The sequence below is a fragment of the Theropithecus gelada genome, chromosome 4 (genome assembly GCF_003255815.1).
Source record: "Theropithecus gelada isolate Dixy chromosome 4, Tgel_1.0, whole genome shotgun sequence".
Classification (NCBI taxonomy): domain Eukaryota; kingdom Metazoa; phylum Chordata; class Mammalia; order Primates; family Cercopithecidae; genus Theropithecus; species Theropithecus gelada.
The window spans coordinates 77,771,558-77,792,578 of NC_037671.1; the positions used below are offsets into that span (position 1 = coordinate 77,771,558).

Sequence of the window (21,021 nt, forward strand, 5' to 3'; positions counted from 1 at the left end):
TTCAAGGACCGAACCATTCCAGGGATTTTAGAAAAAAAATGGGGAGACATGAAAATGATGCCAAAGCCATAGCTATTTTTACAGACATCGGTTATGTTCACTCTGCTTTCCATATGCAACGCACTCTACATACAATGGGCACCTTATAAGCACATAGCAAATGTGAAAAATATTGTCAACATTGCTTTGATAATATTATTATTAATATATTATATATTCGAATACAATATATATTATTAATACAAAAATATTATCAACGCTGCTTTAGAGAAGATGAAACTGAGATAGGAAGAATCATAAACTGTCCAAGATCACAGGGGCAAAAAGTTCACCTCAACTGAAACCTCTCACCAACCACAAAAATGTGGCCGAGGGAGCCTCAAAAGCTGTACCCCAAGCGGGGACGGTAAAGTCAGAAAAGGCACGGCTGGGTGCAATCACAGAGAAATCTAAAACCACCCGCTTGGCCTCGCTACTCTTCTTCCTCTGAGGTACAGAGACACGGGGGGGACGCCAAGGAGTTGCGAGAAAGGCCAGGGCTCACTGAGGAGGCCACAGAGAAAGCCCGCTAACATTTTTTGAAGGCCGTAAGGTAAATACGTTAAAAACCGTAGCTACTCACTCAGCCGACACCTAGTAAAAAAGATGCGGCAAGATCAACAAGGCGTAGCTTGCGCCCGCCACAAACTCCGCGGCCTCCACAGCCATCCCGGCATACTTTGCGCCGTGCACAGGAAAGCCCTGGCGCGCATTGGCCCCTTCGGCCGCCGTCTGCCGGTAGTTACTATGGAAACCGAGCTGCTGTCGCTATGTCTCTGCAAAAGACCCCTCCGACCCGGGTGTTCGTGGAACTGGTTCCCTGGGCTGACAGGGGCCCGGCGAACAACCTGGTCTCAGGCGGAGAGACGCTACCCGGCCTCCGCCACCCGCTCTCCTCAACACAAGCCCAAACTGCTACCCGTGAGGTGCACGTAAGCGGAACCTCAGAAGTGTCTGGGGGCCCGGACCGGGCGCAAGTGGTGATGCGAGTGAGCAGCACCAAGGAGGCGGCAGCCGAGGCCAAAAAGAGCGTTTGTCGCCGTCTAGATTACATCACGCAGAGCCTCCAGCAGCAGGGCGTGCAGGTGAGATCTCCGCGGGGGAGGAAATGCGAGCCGGACGACACAAAAGGGTTGGCAGATGGTCGGGCCCCACGGCCGGCTCTAGAGGGAAGGGAAATGTGGAGGGTCTGGAGCGTTTAGGACGTCTTTGTCGCAAAGGTACTCCGGGACGCCTGGACCTGGCAGAGTGAATATTTGAACCATTCTTCTCCTAGACGAAGGTAATTATTGGCCTCAGGCAAATTAAAAATGAAAGAATGCAAATTGGGTAGGTTTTTATCAGGCGATATTTGCTTCAGTAATTTTGTTTTAAATTTGAAGTGATGAAATGGTAAAACTTGAAATGTTAGTTGTAAATATTTGCCCAAGTGGAGTGCTGGACACTAAATATTTTGTTTTGTTTTGTTTTTATTCTGCACCATGGAATTGGCAAGTGAAGAGCACGACCTGCTTCCTTCCGATCATGTAAAACTTTGCATGGAATGGTTCTTGAATATGTTCCGCAAGCAGTAACTTTGGGGAGTGGGGAAGAAGTTGCGTCCATTTTCATTTTATAATGATTTTCATTTTGTAATGATTTCCCCAAAATTTCTCCGGCCTTCTTAGGTTTAACTTAAAAGAAAAAGTCAAGGCAGTATTGTGGATACCACATACATGAAATACTTTTAACGGAGATGTCCATGAGACAAATCACTAAGCAAATCTTACCTTAAGCCTACTCCTAAGGAAAGAAAAAAAGATTGAAACCGTCATTTAATCCACACAATAGCACTGTTAGGCGTGTTTTAATAACCCCGTTTTCCAAATTTAAAGAGGTTAAACAATGCTGTGAACTTTAGGTAGGGCAATATTTGAACTCATGTATTCCTGAAACCAGAATGTAAGTTGCTTCCAATTCTGCTGATAATTAGAATGAAAGAAAATTGGAAATCATAGAGATGAACTATTTCAGTTTTCTCATTTTACAGAGTAGGACCCCAAAGGCCACAGATGTGACTTATCCAGGATAACATTAAGTTGGTAAAAGTGCAGACATTGTTGCTTCCAGTCTATTGCAAGAAATGCCATACCCTGAAAAAGCAAGTCCTTATTTTTAACAAGAAAAGATATTTGCATTGCCTTTATAATACAAACATATGAGTTATTACAAAGTCATTTGGACAAGATTTCTTCAAACGATTTTACAATTTAGAAAAATACAAATAATTATAAATAATGTGAGTAAAGTGGGTTTTATATGTAGAAAAATCATTTTAAAAACTGCTACTAGTGCCATAGTTGAATAAGATAACAAGTTTTTAAGTTATTTACATAAAATAAAAATGGAGCTCACATGACTCTATAAAACAACATAGGCTGGGCATGGTGGCTCATGCCGGGAATGCCAATACTTTGGGAGGCCAAGTCAGGTGGATCACTTGAGGCCCGGAGTTCAAGACCAGCCTGGTCAACATGGCAAAACCCCATCTCTAGTAAAAATACAAAAATCAGCTGGGCATGGTGGCACACTCCTGTAATCTCAGCTACTAGGGTGACTGAGGCAGGAGAATCTCTTGAACCCGTGAGGTGAAGGTTTCAGTGAGCCGAGATGGCACCACTGCACTCCAGCTTGGGCGACAGAAAGAGACTCTCTCAAATAAATAAGTAAGTAAATAAATTACTAAGTCCAACTTAGAGTAATTATATTAAGATTCAGTGTTCAATTCAATACATGAGAAGGACAGTAACCTCGCAGTTATCTCTGCTAATTGATGAAAGAAGTCATGTAGATAATTTGTTCAGGAGAGAATACAAAATATCGTTTTTATTATTAGGATGAATTATGGGTCTTCACAAAGTCCTTATTCATTTTAAACTTTAGAATTCTGAGCTGTAAGGTTTATAAACATCACTTCCCTGCTTAAAGGGCTCCTCATAATCCAAACTCCTTTGCTTAAAAGATAGAGCTGAAGGTGGCTCATGCCTGTAATCCCAGCACTTTGGGAGGCCAGGAAGGGCACATCACCTGAGGTCAGGAGTTCAAGACCAGCCTGACCAACGTGGCAAAACCCCGTCTCTACTAAAAACACCAGAATTAGCCGGGCATGGTGGTGCATGCCTGTAATCCCAGTTACTTGTGAGACTGAGGCAGGAGAATTGCTTGAACCCGCGAGGCGGAGGTTGCAGTGAGCTGAGATCACACCATTGCACTCCAGCCTGGGCAATAAGAGTGAAACTCCATCTCAAAAAAAAAAAAAAAGCCAAAACAGCCTGACTGTCTTACCTCACTTCCTATCATATCTTTCTCCCCTCTATTGTATTTTTCTTTAAGAATTAGCTCCAGCCTGAGCTATGGAATGAGACCCTGTCTCAAAAAAAAAAAAAAATCAGCCCAAATTCACCTTCCTGGCATTCCTTTCCTAATATAACACTAATCCCTGCCATACAACACTTCACTCCCTATACTTGTAATAAAAACTTATCCCGTATCATAATTCTTAATTTACTTGTCTCTCCTCCATATTCTAAACTTCTCCAGAGCCGAGACCATTTGTTCTTTTTTTGCCTGTATGAGTTACGGTCCATACACTTCACATAATGTTTACTCAGAAGATACCTTCTGAATGAATAAAAGAAACAACGAAACAATAGATGAACAAATTATTCAGCTATGTGGTTTTCATTGAAAAGTGTTTTAAAGTTTTAAGCAATATTTACTCATTCAGCCAACAAACATTAAGCCTTTCTTTTCATTGTTCATTTTTGTTTTTGTCTTTGTTTTTTTTTTTTGAGATGGACTTTCACTCTTGTCGCCCATACTGGAGTACAATGGAGGCGGTCTAGGCTCACTGCAACCTCCACCTCCCAGGTTCAAGCGATTCTTCTGCCTCAGCCTCCCGAGTAGCTAGGATTACAAGTGCCTTCCACCACACCTGGCTAATTTTTGTATTTTTAGTAGAGATGGGGTTTCACCAAGTTGCCCAGGCTGGTCTCGAGCTCCTGACCTCAACTGATCCCCTGCCTCGGCCTCCCAAAGTGCTGGGATTACAGGCATGAGCCACTGCACCTGGCCCATTGTTCATTTTTAAACAACACTTAATATTGTCTTAGTTTGTTTGGTCTGCTGTAATGAAAAACCATAGACTGGGTAGCTTGTAAACAACAGAAATTTATATCTTACAGTCCTGGAAGCTGGGCATCCAAGATCAAGGAGCTAGTAGATTTGGTATATAGTGAATGCTACCAAGAATTACCCTGATATCTCTGCTTCCCTTTTATTTTCTCCTTTCTCCTACTATAGGCATAAAATGACCTCACAATGTCTGGTCCTCCCTTCACAAAAGTGTTTCTGTCATTCAGGATGCATATGTAAGTTCTAGTGCAAGAGAGGACTAGGAGTAAATGCTGAAGGGAGTGTTTAACCCCTTTAACCCATTGCAGTATGAGCAAAACTACTGTAAGATTCCTCTAACAGAGTGCAGCCAAAAAAGAGACCCCTTTTCTCCTTTTTGCTTCACACAGACCGCCTCAGCCACCCTGACACCCAGTAGGAGGTATTCCACAGGAGCAGCAGAAGAGAACTTACCTTGTATCATGACATATCAAGTCATATAGTTCTTGCAATGGACTAAATGTTTGTATGTTGAAACCTAATCCCAAGTATGATGGCATTTGGAGGAGGCTTCTAGGAGGTGATTGGGACATGAGGATAAGGCTGTTTATAGATGAGAACTCTGAGGACCAGGGTGATTATTGGCAGGTTGCTTGCCCACGGTCATAGCCAAGAAGTGGCAGAATTTTAACCTTAGGGTCCATGCTCTTAACCACTACAGGGTGTTGCTGCTTTATTCTCTTGACAGTGGGTAATTGAGGTGTTAGGTAGGGAAGATGTCACTGATGCTATTGATACCACTGCTTACATCCTTTGGCATTTCACATTTGTGTGCATGCAGGCCCAGCTTCCATCTGACAACATTTGTAAATTCTTTGCCTGAAAGCTTTCCCTGGGTGCCAGAATCCACTCTGTCTGCAAAGGGGGCCAGAGTGTAATGCCAGGGAATTAAAGTCCTCTCCCCGAACCCCACCAGCCTTCATCTGAAGGCTAATGTGGAACTAGAATGACTGAGGGAAATGAATGGAAAGAGACCTCAGCATCTTCACCCCTTGGGGTAGGATAATTCTGAGGTATGTGTTCCACCCTGGTTCCTAGAGTTTCTCTGCAGGATTAAATTTGAGTTGACCACAGTGGTAATTTGCTTGACAACACATCCTTTAGTGCCTTTCTTTCCTTATCTGTCTTGCATCCCACTCTGTTAATGGTGTTTTTTGGGATCACCTTCAAAATTAACTGTATGCAAATTTTTGTCTTAGGATCTGTTTCTAGGGGCATCCAAATTAAGAAGTAGTGGCAACAAATTGAACATAGACATTGGATAAAGTTTTTCGTTTTTAAAAATGGTCACAACATGAATGTCCTTGTAAGCTACATATTTACACATGTCCGTAATTACAGGTTGAACATCCCATCCAAAATGCTTTACCGGAAATGTTTTAGATTTCGGAAGTTGTGGATCTGGGAATATTTGTATTTTATATGTACCAGTGGAATATTTGTAATCTGGAAATCCAAAATTCAAAATGCTCCAGTTTCCTTTGAGTGTCATGTTGGCACTCAAAAAGTTTAAGATTTTGGAGCATTTTGGTTTTTCAGATTAGGGATCCTCAACTAGTAATATTCTTTGGACATTAATTCCTGGATTATGTATATTTGAAGGCTTATGAAAAATTGTACTCTAAAAATATACATTTATACCTTCACTTGGCACAGTAGGCATTATTTTCTTCTGTAATTTTGCCAACTTAGTAGTCCAAAAATTGATACTGTCATTTCTTTTTTCTTTATCATTTGAACTTAAACTTTTAAAATACAAATTTCCAGTTCACAATATTTTGCCCATTTTTATATTGTCCTTACCTTACTACATTTATAAGAACCTTAAAATTAAGATTATAAATAACCTGGCCAGGCACGATGGCTCAGACCTGTAATCCCAGCACTTCGGGAGACTGAGGCAGGCAGATTACGTGAGGTCAGGAGTTCAAGGCCAGCCTGGCTAACATGAAGAATCCCTGTTTCTACTAAAAATATAAAAATTAGCCAGTCATGGTGGTGGGCACCTGTATCTCAGCTACTCAGGAGGCTGAGGCAGGAGAATCACTTGAGCCCAGGAGGCAGAGGTGGCAGTGAGCTGAGATCACGCCACTGCACTCCAGCCTGGGCAACAGAGTGAAACTCTGAATCAAAAAAAAAAAAAAAAAAAAGATTGTAAATAACCTGTCATATATTGCAAAAATTTTTCTCAGTTTTTTATTTGCTGTATAACTTAGTTTATAGTATTGAACATTCAAAATCTTAAAGTTTTGTTTAGCCAAAGTCATTAATTTTTTTCTGTATTTTTTCTACCTTTGTATATAATGTTTATTGGGTGTGTTGGATTCTTCTCAAGCATAAAGCTATATAACTTTTTTTTTTTTTAAACACAAAGTCTCACTCTGTTGCCCAGTATGGAGTACGGTGATAGTATCATTGTTCACTGCAGCCTAAAACTCCAGGACTCAAGCTGTCCTCCCACCTCAGCCTCCCAAATAGCTCGGACTACAGGCACACACTTCCATGCCCAGCTATTTTTTTAAAATTTTTTGTAGAGACAGGGTCTTACTGTGTTGTCCAGGCTGGTCTCAAACTCCTGGCCTCAATCAGTCCTCCCACCTTGCCCTCCTGAAGCACTGAAATGCCAGGCATGAGCCACCACACCTAGCCTTATAGAACTATTACCTAATATTTCCTGGTCTCTTAAGGAACCTTTGTAGTACATTAGATATGTGTGCTGTGCTTGGAATTTACTTTGGCATAAGGATAAGGGTTTTATTTTCTCTTGACATAGGTAAGTAACTGTACTGACACCATTTACTGAAGTCTGTCTTTCCCTTACTACACATGCAAGAACCTGGCTTTACATAATTGAAAAGTCAAGTTGTAATATGGGCTTTCATTGTCAAGGCTCTGCATACTTTGATGTAGTTCTCTTGGCTTTACCTTCATCTTCCTGCGTGATACTAAAATGGCTGCAACATTCCCAAGCCTTGCATCTTATACTGTAGCTTAAAAAGAAAAATAATAGTCTTTGTTTCTTGCAACCACATTTATTTTTAAAAATACTACAGTTTACTCTAAATAGACAACCTAAGCTTATTTTTGTGGCCAGAGAAATGCCAGACCAATTAGTTTAGATTCGGATTTCTGTCCATTTTTTAACCTAATCCTGTAGTAAATCAGATGTGATCATCCTAAATAGTTTAGACCTGTTATGGCTTACCTGAATCACATAGTTACTGCTCAGAGGGAGTAGGGGAAGGATGTATGATATGAGGATTCCGTATTCCTTGTTTTACCTACTGCTTTGAAATGTTACTGCTTATTGCTATTTGTAATCTTCAAATGTTCTTGTATTAGTTACAGAATTAATTAGTTCATTTGATCCTTGTTATGGTCCTGTGTCAGTACGACTCTGTTTAAATTATTATCTTCATAAAACATTTGTAGGGCAAGTTCTCCCCTCATTACTCTTCTGAAAAAATTCCCTGTCTGCAAGGAACAGAGGGACATTTTAAGTGACAGCATGGAATTATAGTCAGAAATTCCAGAGGGTAGAAAATTTCTATACAACAAATAAAATTTCTATTTATATTTTGCATTAAGTTTATGAATTAATTTCAGGATAATGGCTGATTTTACAGTGTTGTGTCCCAGTCCATTTATTTAAATGCTGTGTTTTTCTGTAAAGCTTTTTGGTTTTCTAGGAAATACTCTTCTAGACATTGACCTAGGCAAAGAATTTATGCTGAAGACCCCGAAAGCAAATGCAACAAAATAAAAAATAGACAAATGGGACTTAATTAAACTAAAGAGCTTCTGCACAGGAAATGAAACTATCAACAGAGTAAACACAAACACTATCGAATGGGAGAAAATATTTGCAAACTATGCATCTGACAAAGGTCTAATGTCCAGAAGCCTATAAGGAATAAATCAGCAGGAACAAAACAATCTCATGAAAAAGTAGGCAAAGGAAATGAGTAGACACTTCTCAAAAGAAGCCGTACAAGCAGCTAACAAACATATGAAAAAAGGCTCAACATCACTAATCATTGGAGAGATGCAAATCCAAACCACAGTGAAATACCATCTCACACTAGTAAGAATGGCTTTTATTAAAAAGTCAAAAAATAACAGATACTGGCAAGATTGTAGAGAAAGAGGAGTGCTTACACTCTTGGTGGAAATGTAAATTAGTTCTGCCACTGTGAAAGGCAGTTTGGAGATTTCTCAAAGAACTAGAAATAAAATTACCATTCAACCCGGCAGTCTCTTTGCTGGGCATATACCCAAAGGTAAATAAATTGTTCTACCGAAAAAGACACATTCACTTTTATGTTTATTGCAGCACTATTCACAATAGCAAATACATGGAATCAACCCAGGTGCCCATCAACAATGGATTAAAGAAAATGTGATACTTATACACAGTGGAATACTATGTAGCCATAAAAAGGAAAAAACTCATGTACTTTGCAGCAATATGGATAAGGCTTGAAGCCATTATCCTACCCTAGTGCAGAAATAGAAAACCACATGTTCTTACTTATAAGTGAGAAGTAAACATTGGGTACACATGGACACAAAGATAAGAACAATAAACACTGGGAACTCCAAAAGTGGGGAAGGAGCACAGAAGTGGTTAAAAAAGTAACCAGGTACTATGTTCCCTACTTGGGCAACGGGATCAGTTGTACCCCACACCTCAGCATCACTCAATGTACACGTGTAACAAACATGCACATGTACTTCCTGAATCTAAAATAAATAAATAAAATTAAAAAAATATATATTGAATAGATGGGATGTTTTACCAAAAGACTTTAAAAGACTTTTTGAAGTTTTAGGGTTTTCTTCTTGTTTACTCTTTTTGATTCCTATGAAAATAATTTTTATGGCTATTGAGATTGTTATCATCATGATTTGTGCTTCCCTATTGATATAGTTTGGCTCTGTATCCCCACCCAAATTTCATCTAGAATTGTAATCCCTATGTGTTGAGGGAGGAATCTGATGGGAGGTAATTGAACTATGGGGGCAGTTTCCTCCATGCTGTCCTTGTAAGAGTGAGGGACTTCTCATGAGAGCTGATGATTTAAAGTGTGACACTTTATCACTCTCTCTCTCTCTCCTGCCAACATGTAAGACGTGCCTTGCTTCCCCTTTGCCTTCTGCCATGATTGTAAGTTTCCTGAGGCCTCCCCAGCCATGTGGAACTGTGAGTCAAACCTCATTTGTTTATAAATTACCCAGTCTTAGGTAGTATCTTTATAACAGTGTGAAAATGGACTAATACACCCATATTACTTAAGTAGTTATTCCTATCTTGACCATTTTGTCTTAAAACTCTGCCTTTTGTATTTAGAAATAAACAGTAGCTTAATCAAGATAACTTAGCAGACTAGGCTGATATATTTCAATAATTTTCAGTTTTGTGCCCCTTATAGCAGGCTTTCTCAATCTTGGCAGTATTAACATTATGGATTTGATAATTCTTTCTTGTTGGGAGCTGTCCTGTGCATTATAGGATATTTAGGAGCATTCCTGGCCTCCACCCATGGAGTGACTACCATGTCCTCCTTTACCTGAAACTGTTCAACTTTTTAGACTGGCAGGCCCATGTCTCAGGAACCTCCTCAGTTTGAGTTTCACAGGGACACTTGATCATCTTGTGTATCCACTTAGTAGTGTACTCTTCTTCCCCAACTGTGACAACAAAAAATGTCTCCAGGCATTGGCAATGTCCCCTAGGGCAAAGTCATCTGGTGGAGAACCACTGCCCTATCGATAAACAAAAAATCTCATGCTCTGTGTGGGAACCACCAACCAGACTATCAGAAATATGTCTATAGTGAAACAAAGTTAAGTTTACTTAGCATGATGCAACAAAGAAGAATGCATCCGAAAGGACCTTAGGAGTGTTTCAGAAACAGGTGTTCAGGAGGAGCCTCTTACAGGTTTTGGCCGTATGCCGAGCAGTGCAAGGGAAGGATCAGTGAAGCAGGCAGGGACAGATTGGTAACTGACTATTTTATTGATTTTTTTCATAGGAAACCCAGAGGATTAAAGTTAGGCTAGGTGTGCCTTTACCAAAGGCACAGCAATCAAGCAGAAAAAGAATTTTAATTATTTTTTGTGGTTACAGGTCTGTTAGTTTCTGTTAGAAACTTTGGCTCTGTTAAAAACTTTCCTTAGATTCTATGTCCTCTTGGAAACGCTGTTTATGTTATGCTTAGACCACCTCAGTCTGATTGTTAACAGGCAATTTTTATTTCTCCATTCCCTGTAATATTATTTAGAATTTCAAAATTTATCAAATATTTTACTATATTGGGAAGCAAGATAACTATCTTCTTATATGGGTTGCTTTCAGACTGCACATACTTCCCTTTAAAAATCACTGGGCTGGGATAGGTTCCAAGATGGCCGAATAGGAACAGCTTGAGTCTACAGCTCCCAGCATGAGCGACGCAGAAGACTGGTGATGTCTGCATTCCAAGTGAGGTACCAGGTTCATCTCACTGGAGCTTGTCAGACAGTGGGTGCAGACCAGGGAGCATGACCTGAAGCAGGGTGAGGCATCACCTCACCCGGGAAGCGCAATGGGTCAAGGAATTCCCTTTCCTAGTGAAGGGAAGCCAGGACAGACAGCATCTGGAAAATCGGGTCATTCCCACCCTAATACTGTGCTTTTCCAACGGTTTTAGCAAACGGCACACCAGGAGATTATATCCTGCACCTGGCTCAGACGGTCCCATGCCCATGGAGCCTTGCTCACTGCTAGCACAGCAGTCTGAGATCGAACTGCAAGGCAGCAGTAAGCCTGGGTGAGGAGCGTCCACCATTGCTGAGATTTGAGTAGGTAAACAAAGCAGCTGGGAAGCTCAAACTGAGTGGAGCCCACCGCACCTCATGGGGACCTGCCTGCATCTATAGACTTCACCTCTGGGGGCAGGGCATAGCTGAAAGGCAGCAGAAACTTCTACAGACTTAAACATCCCTGTCTGACAGCTTTGAAGAGAGTGCTAAGGGAAGAAACTTCCCTCAGCACAGAGTTTGAGATCTGAGAACTGACAGACTGCCTCCTCAAGTGGGTCCCTGACCCCTGATTAGCATAACTGGGAGGCATCTCCCAGTAGGGGCTGACTGACACCTTATATGGCCAGGTGCCCCTCTGAGACGAAGCTTCAAGAGGAAATATCAGGCAGCAACATTTGCTGTTCTGCAATATTTGCTGTTCTGCAGCCTCCGCTGGTGATACCCAGGCATACAGGTCTAGAGTAGACCTCCAGCAAACTCCAACAGACCTGCAGCTGAGGGTTCTGACTGTTAGAAGGAAAATTAACATACAGAAAGGACATCCACACCAAAACCCCATCTGTACATCACCATCATCAAAGACCAAAGGTAGATAAAACCACAAAGATGGGGAGAAACCAGAGCAGAAAAACTGAAAATTCTAAAAATCAGAGCACCTCTTCTCCTCCAAAGGAATGCAGCTCCTCGCCAGCAACGGAACAAAGCTAGACAGAGAATGACTTTAACAATTTGAGACAAGAAGTCTTCAGACAATCGGTAATACCAAACTTCTCTGAGCTAAAGGAGGATGTTCGAACCCATCACAAAGAAGCTAAAAACCTTGAAAAGAGATTAGACGAATGGCTAACTAGAATAAACAGTGTAGAGAAATCCTTGAATGACCTGACAGAGCTGAAAACCATGGCACGAGAACTACATGACGCATGCACAAGCTTCAGTAGCCGATTTGATCAACTGGAAGAAAGGGTATCAGTGATTGAAGATCAAATGAATGAAATGAAATGAGAAGAGAAGTTTAGAGAAAAAAGAGTAAAAAGAAATGAACAGAGCCTCTAAGAAACATGGGACTATGCGAAAAGACCAAATCTATGTCTGATTGGTGTACCTGAAGGTGACGGGGAGAATGGAACCAAGTTGGAAAACACTCTGCAGGATATTATCCAGGAGAACTTCCCCAACCTAGCAAGGCAGGCTAACATTCAAATTCAGGAAATACAGAGAATGCCACAAAGATACTCCTTGAGAAGAGCAACTCCAAGACACATAATTGTCAGATTCACCAAAGTTGAAATGAAGGAAAAAATGTTAAGGGCAACCAAAGAGAAAGGTCGGGTTACCCACAAAGGGAAGCCCATCAGACTAACAGCAGATCTCTCGGAAGAAACTCTGCAAGGCAGAAGAGAGCGGGGGCCAATATTTGACATTATAAAAGAAAAGAATTTTCAACCCAGAATTTCATATCCAGTCAAACTAAGCTTCCTAAGTGAAGGAGAAATAAAATCCTTCAGAGACAAGCAAATGCTGAGAGACTTGTCATCACCAGGCCTGTCTTACAAGAGCTCCTGAAGGAAGCACTAAACATGGAAAGGAACAACCAGTACCAGCCACTGCAAAAACATGCCAAATGGTAAAGACCATCGATGCTAGGAAGAAACTGCATCAACTAATGAGCAAAATAACCAGCTAACATCATAATGACAGGATCAAATTCACACATAACAATATTAACCATAAATGTAAATGGGCTAGATGCTCCAATTAAAAGACACAGACTGGCAAATTGGATAAACAGTCAATACCTATCACTGTGCTGTATTCAGGAGACCCGTCTCACACGCAGAGACACACATAAGCTCATAATAAAGGGATGGAGGAAGACCTACCAAGCAAATGGAAAACAAAAAAAAGCAGGGGTTGCAATCCTAGTCTGTGATAAAGAGATTTAAACCAACAAAGATCAAAAGAGACAAAGAAGACCATTACATAATGGTAAAGGGATCAGTTCAACAAGAAGAGCTAACTATCCTGAATATATATGCACCCATTACAGGAGCACCCAGATTCATAAAGCAAGTCCTTAGAGACCTACAAAGAGACTTTGACTCCCATACAATAATAGTGGGAGACTTTAACACCCCACTGTCAACATTAGGCAGATCAATGAGATAGAAAGCTAATGAGGATATCCAGGAATTGAACTCAGCTCTGCACCAAGCAGACCTAATAGACATCTACAGAACTCTCCACCCCAAATCAACAGAATATACTTTCTTCTCAGCACCACATCGCACTTATTCCAAAATTGACCACATAGTTGGAAGTAAAGCACTCAGCAAATGTAAAAACAGAAATTATAACAAACTGTCTCTCAGACCACAGTGCAATCAAACTAGAACTCAGGATTAAGAAACACAGTAAAAACTGCTCAACTACATGAAAACTGAACACCTGCTTCTGAATAACTACTGGGTACATAACGAAATGAAAGCAGAAATAAAAATGTTCTTTGAAACCAACAAGAACAAAGACACAACATACCAGAATCTCTGGGACACATTTAAAGCAATGTGTAGAGAGAAATTTATAGCACTAAATGCCCACAAGAGAAAGCAAGAAAGATCTAAAATTGACCACTAACATCACAATTAAAAGAACTAGAGAAGCAAGAGCAAACACATTCAAAAGCTACCGAAAAGCAAGAAATAAGTAAGATCAGAGTAGAACTGAAGGAGCTATAGACATAAAAAACCCTTCAAAAAATCAATGAATCCAGGAGCTGGTTTTTTGAAAGATCAACAAAATTGATAGACCTCTAGCAAGACTAATAAAGAAGAGAGAAGAATCAAATAGACACAATAAAATATGATAAAAGGGATATCACCAACTGATCCCACAGAGATACAAACTACCATCAGAGAATACGATAAACAACTCTACGCAAATAAACTGGAAAATCTAGAAGAAATGGATAAATTCCTGGACACGTACACCCTCCCAAGAAGAAATTGAATCCCTGAATAGACCAATAGCAGGCTCTGAAATTGAGACAATAATTAATAGCCTACCAACTAAAAAAAGTCCAGGACCAGACTGATTCACAGGCTAATTCTACCAGAGGTACAAAGAGGAGCTGGTACCTTTCCTTCTGAAACTCTCCCAATCAGTAGAAAAAGGGAATCCTCCCTAATTCATCTTATGAGGCCAACATCATCCTGATACCAAAGGCTGGTAGAGACACAACAAAATAAGAGAATTTTAGACCAATATCCCTGATGAACATTGATACAAAAACCCTCAGTAAAGTACTGGCAAACCAAATCCAGCAGCACATCAAAAAGCTGATCCACCACGATCAAGTTGGCTTCATCCCTGGGATGCAAGGCTGGTTCAGCATATGCAAATCAATAAACATAATCCATCATATAAACAGAACCCAAAACAAAAACCACATAATTATCTCAATAGATGCAGAAAAGGCCTGTGACAAAATTCAACAGCCCTTCATACTAAAGACTCTTAATAAACTAGGTATTGATCGGACACATCTCAAAATAACAAGAGCTATTTATGACAAACTCACAGCCAATATCATACTGAATGGGCAAAAACTAGAAAAATTCCCTTTGAAAACTGTCACAAGACAAGGATGCCCTCTCTCACCACTCCTATTCAACATAGTGTTGGAAGTTCTGGCCAGGGCAATCAGGCAGGAGAAAGAAATAAAGGGTATTCAATTAGGAAAAGAGGAAGTCAAATTGTCCCTGTTTGCAGATGACATGATTATATATTTAGAAAACCACATCATCTCAGCTCAAAATCTCCTTAAGCCAATAAGCATCTTCAGCAAAGTCTCAGGGTGCAAAATCAATGTGCAAGAATTGAAAGCATTCTTATACACCAATAACAGACAAACAGCCAAATCATGAGTGAGCTCCCATTCACAATTGCTTCAAAGAGAATAAAATACCTAGGAATCTAGCTTAGAAGGGATATGAAGGACCTCTTCAAGCAGAACTACACACCACTGCTCAATGAAATAAAAGAGGACACAAGCAAATGGAAGAACATTCCATGCTCATGGATAGGAAGAATCAATATCGTGAAAATGGCCATACTACCCAAGGAAATTTATAGATTCAATGCTACCAATCTCCATCAGGCTACCAATGACTTTCTTCACAGAATTAGAAAAAACTACTTTAACATTCATATGGAACCGAAAAAGAGCCCGCATTGCCAAGATAATCCTAAGCAAAAAGAACAGAGCTGGAGGCATCACACTACCTGACTTCAAACTATACTACTAATTAATTCAAAATTAATTCAAGATGGATTAAAGACTTGAATCTTAGACCTAAAACCATAAAAACCCTAGAAGAAAACCTAGGCAATAGTTTCATGACTAAAACACCAAAAGCAATGGCAACAAAAGCCAAAATTGACAAATGGGATCTAGTTAAACTAAAAAGCTTCTGCACAGCAAAAGAAACTACCATCAGAGTGAATAGGCAACCTACAGAATGGGAGAAAATTTTAGCAATCTACCCATCTGACAAAGGGCTAATATCCAGAATCTACAAAGAAGTTAAACAAATTTACAAGAAAAAAATCAAACAACCCCATCAAAAAGTGGGCAAAGGATATGAACAGACACTTCTCAAAAGAAGACATTTATGCGGCCAACAGACACATGAAAGAATGCTCATCATCTCCAGTCATTAGAGAAATGCAAATCAAAACCACAATGAGATACTATCTCACACCAGTTAGAATGGCAATCATTAAAAAGTCAGGAAACAAGAGGTGCTGGAGAGGATATGGAGAAACAGGGACACTTTTACACTGTTGGTGGGACTGTAAACTAGTTCAACCATTGTGGAAAACAGTGTGGCGATTCCTCAAGGATCTAGAATTAGAAATACCATTTGACCCAGCCATCCCATTACTGGGTATATACCCAAAGGATTATAAATCATGCTGCTATAAAGACACTTGCACACATATGTTTATTGCAGCACTGTTCATAATAGCAAAGATAGACTGGATTAAGAAAATGTGGCACATACACACCCTGGAATACTATGCAGCCATAGAAAAGGATGAGTTCATGTCCTTTGTAGGGACATGGATGAAACTGGAAAGCATCATTCTGAGCAAACTATCACAAGGACAGAAAACCAGCCACTACATGTTCCCTCTCATATGTGGGAGTTGAACAATGAGAACACTTGTACACAGGATGGGGAACATCACACACCAGGGCCTGTCATTGGATGAGGGGAGTGGGCAGGGTTAGCATTAGGAGATATACCTAATGTAAATGACGAGTAAATGAATGCAGCACACCAACATGTCACATGTATACATATGTAACCTGCACATTGTGCACATGTACCCTAGAACTTAAAGTATAATAATAAAATTTTTTTTAAAAAATAGAAAATAAAAGTCACTGGACTAAAATGAGTAAGTATTTTACTGGTTCTAAGATTGTTTTTCAGAGAGAAAAACAATACGAGTGTGGAAGCAATTCAGTAAAGTAAGGAGTCTTTTTAACAAATGTTGCTGTAACAGTCAAATGTCTATATGCAAAAAAAAATGGACCTCCACAGTCACCTCACACCTTATACAAAACTTTGTTCAAAATTGGTCAGTATTGCGCATGTAGCATCTGTTGCCTGTTATCAGGATAGAAGTCCAAGCACTTCTGCCCACTGCATCTTAGTATGAGAGTCACCAAGAAAACAATGCAGTCAAGCACTGGATGGAACAAACCTTACTTATGTAGAGAAAAGACAAGAGTGAGATCAGAGTCAGTAGTAGGTGTCAGTCCCCCATGACCAGCAACTTCTTCCCAGAAGCTAATGCAGGAGCAGTTGACCAGGATGCACATCTCTTGTGCTGCAACAGAAGGACTCAGTCCCCTTCCTAAAGGGTACAGATACAGTAGTGTGAGGTTGGCCAGGTGTCATACAACATACAACCTTTAAAAAGTAGAACAAAAAAGTACATATTGAGTCTGAAATGGGGAAGATATTCCCATACCAGGAAACAAGCCCAGCACAAGCTCTGAAAGATACTTTATCTCTTAGTAACCAAGTGTTCCAGGGCCACGGTCCATTCCTGGGCAGTTGAGTGTAGATCAAAAGACTATAGCATGAGATTGCCTTTCCCAACAGTAAAACACAAAACTTCTAGAAAAAAGAAAAGGAGAAAATCTATGTGACCTTGGGATTGAAGATGAGTTTTTAGATACGGAGGTTGAGTATCCCTTATCTGAAATGTTGGGACCAGAAATGTTTCAGATTTCAGATTTTTATTTTGGAATATTTGCATTATATACTTAATGGCTGAATATCCCAAATCCAAAAATCTAAAATTCGAAATGCTCCAAGGAGCATTTTCTTTGAGCATCATGTTGGTGCTAAAAAAAAGTTTTGAATTTTGGAGATTTTTGAATTTTGGATTTTCACATTTAGGATGCTCATCCTATATTACCAAAAAGCGCAGTCCATGAATCAAAGAAAAAAGATAAATTGTATTTTATCACAATTAAAAACTCACTTTGTGAAAAACATTGTTAAGAAAATGAAAAGTCAATCTACAGACTGGGAGAAAATATTTGTAAATTACATAGCTGATAAAGGACTTGTATCTGTTAAGAAAATGAAAAATCAGTCTATAGACTGGGAGAAGACATTTGTAAATTACATAGCTGATAAAAGACTTCTATCAAGAACATATGTACAACTCAATTCAGCAGTAACAAACAGCTCAATAAAAATGCACAAAAGATCTTAACAGACACTTCACCAAGGAACTTATGCAGATGGCAAGTAGCCACATGAAAAGATACTCAACATTACTTGTCATTAGGGAAATGGAAAATAAACCACAATGAAATACTACTGTGTACCTATTAGAATGGTAACACTGATGCCAAATGCTGGGAACGATGCAGAGCAACAGGAATTCTCATTCATTGCTGGTGAGATTGCAAAATTATATGGCCACTTTGGAAGGTAGTCTTACAGTTTCTTATAAAGTTAAATTAGACTTACCATAGAAGTCAGCATTCTAGGATAATTTGCCAAAGGGAATTGAAAACAAGTACATAGAAGAATCTGTACACAAATGTTTATGGCAGCTTTATTCATAACTTCTAAAACTGGAAGCAGCCAAGATGTCTTTCAGCAGTGGAATGGATTTTAAAAACTGGTACATCCAAGCAAAAGAATATTATTCAGCAATAAAAAGGAACGAGAATTGATTCACAAAACAATTTGAGTGAATCTTAGCTGCATATTAGTCAGTGAAAGAAGCCAGACCCTAAAGCTTTGAATTTTATGATTCTATTCACATGATCTCCTGCAGAAGAGCAATACTATGGGGACCAAAAACAGATTCGTGGTTAACAATCTGTTGGAGGGCGAAGTGGTTGACTAAAAGAGATGCGCGGAGAAATTTTTAAGGCGAAAGAACTATTCTTTATGGTACTGGAGTGGTACATACATGACTTTATGCATTTGTCAAACCTCACAGAGCTGTAAATCACAAATAGTGAAGCTTGATGTATGTAAACTGGGGGAAAAAGGCATCAAAGAGCCTATCACAGGATCAATCCCACGATAAAATGTATTCTCTTGACAAATGAACCCAGTTCTTAACAAATGAGTGACATAACTGCTTAAGGTGATGGGGGCAGGGAGTGTCCTAAATTACTGGAAAATGGTGTTTTGACTGGAAATTATAAGGATGAAGAATAAAGATACAAAAACTGTATGCTCTAGTTGGTAAATATGTTTTCCAAAGGGGTATTTGTTAACAAGTCTGAAACTGCTTTACATGTATACTGAGATTAAACAAATAAGTGGATAGCGGATGGTGGGAGCCAGGTTTCTCACTCTAAGAGAGGGAAGTTACAGATAAAAATGGAAGGTTAAAATGAATTCTGTGATTCAGGATTAGAATTTAAAACATCAGTGTGAACGCATGTTTAGCTTTGTATATTGTATAGATGGAAAAACAAAATTTTATGTGTGTGTGTGTATATATATATATGTATGTATGTGTGTGTGTGTGTCTATGTGTGTATATATATACCCTAGCTTTGTCCACTGAGAGAGCCTGGAAGGAATGACACCCCAATAGCAGTGAGCAGTCTCAGCATTCAGATCTTGGTTCTACATACAAATCTCAAAGAAAAGGTACTATGCTTCTTGGAGAAATGGCTTATTCTAGGACTGGGACAGGGAAACTACATAAGCCTGTAGTATATTGTAACAGAAAGTAAGAAAGTGCTCAACAAGTAAAGGAAAGGGGTATTTCAAACAGATAAAGGAGCCAAGCTGAAAGAAATGCCAATGGCCAAAGCTAGAACAATTGAACAACAAAATAAACAAAGTAGTATTTATTGAGTGAGTGTCGGCTACACTTAGTGACATGCTTCCAATTAATAAAGTATGGAAAGGGGAAAATAGTAACTTTACAGTGGAAGAAACTGGCAAACACTACTTTACCCAAGTGACCTGTATTGGTATCTTGAGTAGTGTCATGTGGATACCATGTACTGCCTCATGTGTTGTGATTAAAAAGGCATTTCACCTCTACAGTATTCTTTCCTAAAATTTATAACGCTAGTCTAATAATGAGAAAACATCAAAATGAGGGACATTCTGCAAAATACATGACAAAAACTTTCAAAGTCATGAAAAGCAAGGGAAGACTGAGAAACTGTCAAGAGACCAGAGGAGACTAAGGAGACTTGATGAGTTAATGCAATACAGTATCATGGATTCGATCCTGTAGTAGTAAAAAGCATATTTAATAGAAAAACTGGTGAAATCCAAATAAAGTTTGGAGTTTAGTTAATGGTAATCTGCTAATGTTGGCTTTTAGTTTAGACAGATATACTATAGTATTAACATCAGAGAAGTCTGAAACTGAGGTAGATGGGAACTCTGTACTATCTTGGTAACTTCTCCATAAATTTTAAATTATTCCAAAATTAAAAGTTTATTTTAAAAAGTTCAGGCCAAGTGTGGTGGCTCATGCCTGTAATCCCGGCACTTTGAGAGGCTAAGGTGGGAGGATCATTTGAGGCCAGGAATTTGAGACCACCCTATCAACATAGCAAGATCCTAGCTCTACAAAAAAAATTTTTAGAAAATTCGGGCGTCCTCCTAGCTACTCAGGAGACTGAGGCAGGAAGATCACTTGAGCTCAGGGATTCAAGATTACAGTGAGGCATGCTTGTACCACTACTCTGCAGCCTGGGCAGCAAAGCAAGACCCTGTCAATCAATAGTTAAAAACAAAATGTACAATATAATTTTATTTATGAAAAAGTCTGTATATAGATCTAGATACATTTATATGCATTGATGGTTTATTAAAATGTTTACTAAAATATTAACAGTAATGAGATTTGAGAATGCTACTACTTTTTGGTTATTTTCGCTAGTATTAGATTTTCTTTGATTAGCATGTATTTTTATTTAAAAAACTATTAAAAACAAAGATAGCAATAAAAGATACTTTGCTTTCCGGTTACCTTTCATAAAATTATTTCTCATAATTTTCCAATCAGAAGTTCATCAAGTGAAGTTGCAGAAAAGTGAAAAATGAGACATGTTTTATGACGTATGTTTACATGTCATAAAATATTAAATGACAAAAAGTTTCATGTTAATCAAGTGAAAAAATGATTACAAGCAATATGTATAGTACAGACCCCTAATTCTTGCAGTCAGTCTTGGTCCGAAAATATTAAATGTAAAATTCCAGAAATAATCCATAAGTTTAAAACTGTACACCATTCTGAGTAGAGTGATGAAATCTCTGTGTCCTGCTCTGTCCCACCTGGGGATGTGAATCATACCTTGTTCAGTGTATCCATGCTGTATATGCTACCTACCCATTAGTCACTTGTAGCTGTCTAGGTTATCAGAGCAGAAAAAAAATATTA

General features: G+C 39.2%; 1 protein-coding gene across 1 annotated transcript in view; it reads left to right on the top strand.

Moving 5' to 3' along the window:
* Nucleotides 1–780: 780 nt before the first annotated feature.
* IRAK1BP1 (interleukin 1 receptor associated kinase 1 binding protein 1) overlaps nt 781–21,021 on the top strand; it is a 34,572-nt gene continuing 14,331 nt past the window's right edge. Inside the window, exon 1 of the mRNA XM_025381904.1 lies at nt 781–1,124. Within this exon, the coding sequence (XP_025237689.1) occupies nt 810–1,124 (315 nt within the window). The 5' untranslated portion in view covers nt 781–809. The remainder of the gene's footprint in view (nt 1,125–21,021) is intronic.